The sequence below is a fragment of the Centrocercus urophasianus genome, unplaced genomic scaffold (genome assembly GCF_019232065.1).
Source record: "Centrocercus urophasianus isolate 14NV4802_14NV808 unplaced genomic scaffold, USGS_Curo_1.0 seq_1462, whole genome shotgun sequence".
NCBI lineage: Eukaryota > Metazoa > Chordata > Aves > Galliformes > Phasianidae > Centrocercus > Centrocercus urophasianus.
In genome coordinates, this window is record NW_024884656.1 from 63,752 (window position 1) to 72,933 (window position 9,182).

At 51.5% G+C, this 9,182-nt stretch overlaps 2 protein-coding genes across 2 annotated transcripts in view; both read right to left on the bottom strand.

The window, feature by feature from the left end:
- The window catches only part of ABCA3 (ATP binding cassette subfamily A member 3), a 27,094-nt gene extending 26,986 nt beyond the window's left edge, over window positions 1–108 (bottom strand). Inside the window, 1 exon segment of the mRNA XM_042815274.1 lies at window positions 74–108. The gene's annotated coding sequence lies outside the window, so the exon portion shown is untranslated.
- A 4,344-nt stretch (window positions 109–4,452) lies between these two features.
- LOC122158546 (cyclin-F-like) lies at window positions 4,453–8,452 on the bottom strand (the record flags this gene model as incomplete). Its single annotated transcript, XM_042815279.1, has 5 exons — window positions 4,453–5,211; window positions 5,757–5,926; window positions 7,145–7,232; window positions 7,649–7,829; window positions 8,417–8,452. Coding segments are annotated over 5 exons (849 nt in total), but the record flags the coding sequence as incomplete, so codon positions are not given.
- Between the last annotated feature and the right edge of the window lie 730 nt (window positions 8,453–9,182).

Consider the following 9,182-nt stretch of genomic DNA (forward strand, 5'->3'; position numbering starts at 1 on the left):
AAGCGGCGGCGCGGGGTCCGCTCGGTCCCACCCGACCTGGCGCCCGTTCTCCGCATCCCGGCCCCGCACTCACCGGCCCCCGCCGAGCGGGCGGCTCCGGCCACCCCGCCCCGCCGGCCCCGCCGCCATCCCGGGCACCGCCCCGCGCACGCGCGGCACCGCTGGGGGGGGGGGAGCGGCTGCGCGTGCGCGTGCGGGCGGTGCAGGGCGGGCGTCGGGTCGAGCGCGGTGCCGGGCTGCCCTTGGCTGCTCGGTGGCACCGCGGACGCCCGCAGAGCGCGGCCGGCTCCGGCCTGTCGCCCTTCCCCGCTTAGCGGAGAAGCGATTCGTGCTGCTCGCCGTTCAGATCCGTCCCTGCGGCGGCTGCTGTGAGCTGAACGCCTTCGGGAATCGTCCCCGCTGCGGTGCTTTCAGATGGGGGTGGTTCTTGTGAGCGGCCCTGCCTGCCTGCAGGAAATAGAGGAAGAGACAAAACCGGGGCAGGGGTGAAGCTTTCTCACTAAGGGAGAAAGGAAAGCCGCAATATCAGCTTTAAAAATAGCCGTGACTCCATCGCCACAACCAGCACCGGAGTGGGGGGAAAGACGTGTCCCCGGTCCCAGAGCAGAGCCACAGCTCTGGAGGGCTGTGGGGGGAGATGCTGGCACGGCCCTACAGCAAAGGGAGGAAGGCTGAGTGCTGGGAGCAGTCTGTGTGGCCGGCCCTGGCAGCAGGTGTGTGCAGAAGGCGATGCTGTGCTATAGGCACGAGTGGGGCATCACCCCATGCAGCAACACAGCAACGCTCCCGTCTGCCTTGCAAAGCTCTCTGCAGGGCTCGTGTGCAGGAGGAGCTCTGCCAGCTCTGTGCACACACACATGCGTTGGAGCACGTTGAACAGTGCGGGGTGAGGGTGGAGGTGCCTTCTCTTGAGCACAGCATGCTTTGCTGGTGGGCTTTGTTGAATTTCCCCATTGCTTGCGACCACGTTACAGCCATAGTGCTTGCAGCCTTCTGCAAACATAATAGGAATGGGAGAGGCTCTCTGTGCCCCGGTGCTGGGCAGTGTGACCACAGTCCTGGGCAGTATCTGGGGCATCGGTGCTTTTAAAAGCCATTCCTGAGCGCTGAGCCACCCTCCTGCATCCACACCCCAACTCCAGCTTGGGCTGATCCTTCCCAATTACAGCTTCCCCGTGACCTGCCCTATTGCCTCATTCAGCTCCTCGCTGCGCCTGGCTTTGAAGGAAGTGGAGCGATTAGATCAGAACATAAGGCTTGCCAAAGAAAGTATTTACAGGCTCCTCATTGCTCCTGGAACAGAAGATGAGGGATGTCGCAATGAGACAGGGCGACACGCAGTGACTCAGCTCACACCCTGAGATGTGCCAGGGCAGCGGGGCAGGAGCAGGAGACAGGAGATAACAGCAGTGACAGCCCTGTCCCCCTCACCCTGACGGGGAGCTGACAGTCCTCGTTTGTGGGCGTCCCCTCTGGTGACACCACGCTCATCGCGGATGAGGACTGACCCCAAGGAGCACACAGCCCTGCTCCTGTGGCTGCCCCTCTCCCCACACATCGCTGCTTACCACCACATTCCTGTGCCTGCTTGTCCCCAAGCCGATGGCCTCGATGCAGCAGCACGTTTCATGCCAGCAGTGCCAGGCTGCACATCCTGAGCCCTGAGATGGGCCCTGGGCTGCTTGGCTGGGGCTGATGTCTGTGCCGGGCACAGTTGTGCTCAGCATCTCCCCAGGAACTTTGTTAGCTTCCAGGAACCAAACCAGCCACGTCTCAGTGCTCGCCTGGCACCGCAGAGTGGAAACTGCCAGCACTGCTGCCCTGGGTGACCACAGACTGTGAGCACTGGGTCACAGGCGAATAGAGCTGACTTCTGCTGAGTTCACTTCCCCTTGTCCTGCTCTCTTCCAGCTCGTCGGCTTTGCTGCAGCACTGGCTGGTGCAATTCAGAGCCTGTGTTTGTTACTCCTGAGCACCACCTCCAAGGAGATGCCAGTGCCAGATGCAAGTGCCACTGCATTCCTCATCTGCTGAAGAACATCTCCATGCAGTGGCACTTGCTGCTGGGCCTTGAGATGAGCAGCAGACCCTGGAGAGCCCATGGAGCTAGCAGGACACGAGCCCAGCTCTCACACAGCCCTTGTGGCAGGGGCACACAGGATCCTAAACCCCTTGCCCAACCACTGGGATCTTACCAGCAGTTGCACTGGAAATGCATGCATGCACACAGATACCCAAATCCTCGCTGGCCACAGGCAGGTGGGCCTGGCTCTGGACTCAGCTCCCTACACCACACAGGACCTCATGCGGAGGACATGGGATACCAGGCTGCAAAATGGGTGCAGGAGCCCTCAGCAGGCTCAGCTACCCTTGCCAGAAGGAATACACAAAATAGAGAAACCTGCAGGGAGAAGTGGAAATGAAATTCTTGCAAATGATTGTGGGTATCTCCTAGCCAGCGTGCAGCATGTCAGCAACCATGAGGTTCCAATGCAGTGCTGTGGTGAGAGAGCCTGCTGGAGATGGCCAGGCAGCAAGGCGAGCTCACCAAACACAAAATAATCCAAATGAAGTCCTTCAAAACCAGCGGTTTCTTTCACAAACAGGAAAAGCAGCAAGATGCAAAGCCCTCGGCAAGCTGAAAAACCACATTCGTGCAGATGAAAAGTTATTTTGAGCGCTATTTGGTTACAGCACCAAACTGAAAGCTGGTGTTTGCAAATCTGCCAGAAGGAAGGAGAGGGCTGGGAGCCCTCTGCAGCAGGCAGAGATGGGAGTGCTGTCAGTGGGGTTACGGGTGGGTCAGCAGCACGGCTCGATTTGTAAAGCAAACGCTCAGCAGTTCGGAAGGGTAGGAATGAGTGGGCAGGGACTGTGCCAGAGCTGTGCTCAGGAAGGGCGGCAGGGGGATGCAGCGCAGGCAGGCAGGGCAGCGCCCGGGGCCATTGGTTGTTTTCGGTGTGACACTGCGTTAGGGCAGGCTTTGCTGTGATGCCAGATCGGAGACTCTTGAAATCTTCAAGGATTCTCCTTTTCCTCCCACCCTTTCCCATCACTTTCCTCGTGGTTTCTCTTGGATGGGCTTTGACTTGGTGAAGCACTTTGTATTTTGGTTTACCAGATATTCTCTTCCTAAACTGAATGTCATCAGGTTGTGATCACTGTTCCCTAGGCAACAACCATCAGAATTACAGAGCTGTGATCAGAAATTAATGCTGTTTTAAAAAGTAGTTCCAGGTGCTCATGTGAATTGAGCAGAGCTGCACCTGCAGCCACGTCGGGGTGCTGAGCCCCCAGAGCAAGGTAAGAGTTGTTCTGTAGAAGCACTGGTAAGCACCGTCACAGAGATGCTTTTGCAGAGACCAAGAAGCAGAGGATCAGCAGAAGCCAGCTGTGCAGGCGGTGCTGAGCAATGCAGCTGACACTGCAGGTGCCTCTTTTCTGTGCTCTGTAACCACATCTGTTCCATCCTTCCACAGCACAGTCAGCATCTGGAACCTGTTCTCAAAAGCAAAGAGAAGTGAGGGGGAGAGCACCGTTGCACAGGGGACAGATAGAACTTCCCAGGAGCTGCTTGCCTGGTTGTCAGTGTAATCTTTCTCTTCTGATAACGGCGTGAAGGCAATTAGATAAGAGGCTTTAATTTAAAACAACAACAGAAAACCTTCATCCCAGGAGGTTGCCTCTTCCACCCGGCAGGCTCAGGGATCTCTAAGACTGAATGCAGCTGTGTGAGGTTCTCATTTCATGGTACTTTCCATCCCGTTATAGCATTACAATATGATACACACACACATATAAATACAAAACAAGTGACACACAGTGCAATTGCTCACTGCCCACCAACTGATGCCCACCCCCTGTGCCAGAGCCACAGAACTGAGCCTCCTCCAAAGGTTCTGGGTTCTGTAGCAGCCAAGGGAATGGCTCCAGCTAACAGGATGTGAGTTTGGTACCCCCAGAGCCACCCCCACTGGTTCCCACGGAGGGGCAAGTAGAAGGAATCTGAGGTAAGGAGAATGAAAGCAAACTGTCACTTGAAAATCAGAGGCTGTGGGACAGGCTGCTTATGAATTCCTCCACGCAGCTACAACAGCCATAGAATTGTGCAATATCCCGAGTTGGAAGGGATCCACAAGGATCAAGTCCAACCCCCAGCTCCACAAAGAGCCACTCAAACACCCCTCAGGGCACGGTTGGCCTTTCTGCAGGTTCAGATTCAAGTTGCCACCAACTGGAATGCACAGATCCCTTTTTGCAGGGCTGCTCTCCAGCCCCTCACCCCCCATTCTGTACATACAGTCAGGGCTGCCCCATCCCCAGTGCAGAACTTGGCATTTGCTCTTCTTAGTGCAGATGCTGACCTCAAATTTGTCCCGATCTCAGTGCAAGGTCTCTCTACCCTCAGAGGACCCAACACTCCTCCCAGCTTAGCATCATTCACAAATTTACTTCATACAACTTCCAGATCTTTATTAGAATCAACAGTAAAGAAAACCAGACCGAAGATGGAGCCCCACAGAATCCCTGTGCTGACAAGTAGGGCAACTCTCAGGTCATAGTCTCCCTTTGCCCAACACAGCCATGTTTTGGTCACCACAGGACATTTTTAGGGTCACATCACCATGGCCTTACAATGTCACGAGCCATCTCCATGCTGACTGCTATCAATACAGGGACCCTGACAGCAGAACACCAGTTGCTGACTGACTGACGTCTGGAAAGCACACATCTGAGGAGCTCCTCACCTACACCCTTCCTTCCCATTCTGGAAACTTTTGCAGACAACTGATCATCCACCAAAGAAGCTTTGGCTTCTAGAAATGAGACTCTTCTTTCAGCAGCACCTCAACAGTGACATGGAACCCCTGTGCTGAATGGCTCTGCAGCTGTTGCTTAGTCTAATGTGATGGACAGACAGTGCTGAGGTGGGTTTGAGAGGTGCTTCTGTAAAAGGCAGCTGTGGAGTTTTAGGACTGGCACCACTGACAGAAGAGTAGCCTGAGCTCCCTTCACAGCTGGGATTTCTTGAGGCAACACACGCTGAAAAAACTCTGTGAGTTTCATCTGGAGTCCTGGCCTTCCTCGGCGGTGCTGCGTGCCCAGGACACTCGACAGAGAGGCTGTCCTCATCACTGGAGTCCTGACAGCAGTGCTCTGCTGGATCCACGTACACCACTGTCACATCCAGGATTCCACTGGGACTGGTGACTGAGGGATGAGAGAAGGAAAAGGCCAGTCAGAATTTGGGCAACACCAAGCTAACAGTCGAGCAGAGAAAAAAAGTGCAAGTGTAAACCTTGTCGAGAGGGGAGGGTAAGGGTAGAGCTTACCCTCATTAAAGTAATTTAATATTTCCCTCTCGCCCTGTTTGGAGAGGTACTGCCCAACTTGGAAAATGAAAGGCCAGAGCCTGTGTGTCAATAAAACAAACAGCTGACAGCATTCCAACACTGGCTACAGTGCAACCCATTCATTGAGTTTGGCCTACTGCTGCAGCAGTACCTGAAAACACCGTCTTTGAAATGCTGAGTGGCTGCAAAATCCTTCAATAAGTTCTGAAGTAGTGCAGAGAAGAAACATTTACCCTTGAAGAGTTTAACAACTATAATCGCTGGGGGAGGAAGAGAGTTTCCCCAGCTGCTCTTCTCCTGAAAGTTCAGGCTTATCTCCCAGTAAAGAGTTTTATGCAAAGATAAAAAGGCAGACGTTGATTTCTCTCATCTGTTTTTTTTTTATAAGACTAAAAGCCTTACCATCTCCATCTCTCTCGCCTTCGCTTTCCTGATCACCTTCATAACCAGAGCAGGAATCTAAACTCCAGTCCAGGAAGCTGTCCAGAAGACTTTCTTCCTGGGTGGATAGCTCAGCTGTAGGTGTAGTCACCAGGCTGCCCCTGTCATCCTGAGCGCTGTCTTCCCTCCTCCTGTAGCAAGAACATCCAGAAGTCACACATTAAAAGCCAACTCTGCTTCTCCAGCTCTTCTAATAGAGATGTCAGGCCAAGGTAACGACAGAAGGAATGGAAGCTCAGGATGCCAGAGAGGAGGAAAGGCTCATGCAAGTCTTCACAGACCTTTACAGCCATGGGTTATACTCACCTTTTAGATCTCTTTCCAGAGGGAGAGCTAAAGAAAGCTTTAATTTCTATGACATTTGTGTGCAGGGGACTGGGTTTCAGGTCCTCCTGCTTCACACCCAGCAGTGAACAGAGCTGGCTGTAGCTCAAAGGGTTAAGAATTAGACCATGTGATTCCCTCTGCCAGGAAGCAGCTATTTTATCCTTATTTATCTTTATTTCTTTCCAGGAGAAAGCTATCCTGCTGAGTCCTTCCTAGAACTGCTGTTCAACCACAGCAGTTAGATTCCCAGCAGACAAAATTTAGAAGCCCCAACCTTACCCAGCCATTCTCTACTTCCAAAACCTGAAGTTAAAACCCATTTCTCATTACTGGAAGTTTTGAACACCCTGCCATACAGGAGATTTTTCTCAAGGAGTCAGATTTCAGCAAATGAACTACAACAGCAAACCCACCTTTTCTTGGCCTATTTTGTCATAATGCTCACCTTCAGATTGTCTTTAAGTGCAGTGAGACAACACCTGCCTGTAATCCTTAGGGACCTCATCATAGAAACTGGAAAGAAAGACCAGGGCTTTAATCTTAGAATGGATTATATAGAACATTGTTAGCAAGTTCTGGCCATGTAAGCACCTTCCCTCTGTCCCCCTCAGCTCTGTGCCAAGGAAACTGGCATTTCAGCAGAGCTGCTAAGCATGCAAGCATCCAATTCCTTTTCCGTTTCTTGAGATATTTGACTTCCAGCCTTTCAGAAATGAATTATTTTTGCTACTGAACTCCTTCTGGAGCTCATCAAAAACTGGTCACAGTCACCTGAAAACAGTGATGCTGGCAAGCTGATACCTGCTGGGCTTGGGGAGCACCAGGGCTTCTGTAAGCCAGGGCCACTGCCAGGCAAGACAAACGCAACAGCCGTCACTGAAGCAGCCCCTAGATTTCAGTGCCCTGGGGTAGGGGGAGTAAAGCAGTTTGCTAAAGCCACCTCCTCCCTTTGGAAGGACTTCCAGCAGGGCTACGAGAGCCAGAATACAAAAACACTCCCAGAAGAGTTCCCCAAGTTTTACCATTTTTGGTGAAGGCGCAGCACACACGGCAACAGGTCTTCAAGAGAGAACCCAGTGCACTCAGACAGCTGGCTGGTCCAGGGATGTGCTGGAGGAGGGAACAGGCATTACCATTTCACAGAGCTCACAAGTTCTATAGTCAGACAGAGCTGTTAATGGGGTAAAGATCATGCCTGTGTGGTGACAATCTTTAGGAGCTTTTGCCTGCACACAGCTGAAGTTCAGAATTTGCTTCTAGGATAGGCTTACTTGAGAAATGGAAGCTACGCCTAAGTAGAATTCTACTGCATAGATAAGGGCAAAACCCTTCAGTCTCATTTAAATGCAGGGCTCACGTTATTGCATTGCTACAGACCAAACTCAACTCCATTCTCACATATTACACCTTTCCCCCCTCCCACACTCCCCAGGGTGGTTGGGGCACCTTGCCCACAGAGGCTCCCTGAAGGGATGAGGCAGCCTGATGCACTTTGCTGCAGCTCCACTGAACGGGCTGCTCCTTACCGTGGCCATGCAGGATCTTAGCCAGCAGCAGTGCTGCAGCAGCCAGCCGAGCTGGGGAGTACCCGAAAAGGCTCGTGTTTAGGAGAGACAGCTCACAAATGAAGCTGTAAAGGTGAAGAGTTCTTCTCTCCAGTGAGACTATGTTTGACAGCACTTCTTTGTAGTCCACAATAGTAGGTACCTAATGCACAAAGGAGAACAGAGGTTGGCAACACAACTCAAGCACCAAGTATTTAGACCACCGTTGTTCTCACAAGACACTGCTTTCATTACCAAGTATTATTTTAAGTTCTATGCTACCACTGAAATACTCCCCAGTGAAACAATAAATGATCTCTGAACGTGCCTTAAGAAACTCAAGTTTTAATCTCTACAGGAAGGCAGATGGTTTGGTATCTGCATGCTCTTAAATGTGCAGTCTCCACAGGAAACACTTACAATACAACTTTGTTCTTTTTATACAAGAGATCCATTTCAACTGCAGCCCCAGGGATAAAATTGCCCATCCACTTCCCAAACTCACCCTTATCTTTAGTTAATATCTTATTAATAACTTAATATCTCACATGTGGGAGACAAAGGCACATGGCCAATATCTTTTTAGTGGTCTGTGGGGACAGGACAAGGGGAAATGGCCATAAACTGGAGCACAGGAAGTTCCACACCAATATGCAAAAGAACTCGTTCACAGTGAGGGTGATGGAGCACTGGAACGGGCTGCCCAGAGAAGTTGTGGAGTCTCCTTCTCTAGAGATGTTCAAGACCTACCTGGATGCCTCCCTGTGCAGCCTGCTGTAGGGAGCCTGCTTTGGCAGGGGTTGGACTCGATGATCTCTAGAGGTCCATCCCAACCCGTACAATTCTGTGATCTTTCCTTCTAGGGCACAGATGATCACAACCATCATTCTGACCAAGTCTTCATATCTGTATGTGTTGTCTGTTAGCCATACAGCCTCCTGTATCATCAAGATCTCTTTGCTGATCAAACTGCAAAATCAAATGTTATTAACAGTCAGACCCAGCAGAAAGAGAATTTGTCTGTGGGGACATAAGATCCTAAGCCTGGGAGAAGTATTTTACAAATTTAACTTTACAAATACCAACACTCAAAGCAGAGTTCATTTGCTAACTCCTGGCACTGCACAAAGTGCTGGGCAAGTCGCCTCCTCCTGTCAGCCATCAGTCCCTTCTGAATCACCCAGCACACCAGGGATGTAGCAGAGCTCAGTTGGAAGTTTACAAAAGATCACCTCTCAGTGCAAATCCAAAAGCTATGCATTGGGCACACCTGGGAGTTCCAGAAGCCCTGTGTGCCAGGCTATCACTGAACACCTAGCTATGTGCTGCCCAGTTCTTAAGTTACACTGAAAGACAAAGCTGAAGAGGCATGACAGCAAATGAAACCTAACACACACTGAGGAGAGCAGACTTCTGCACATCACTGCTCTAGAATCTGAGCACAGAACCATCAGTATTCAAAAGAAATAGCTTTGTAGGCAACCAGCAAAACCTGAGACAATTAGTCTGATCTGTA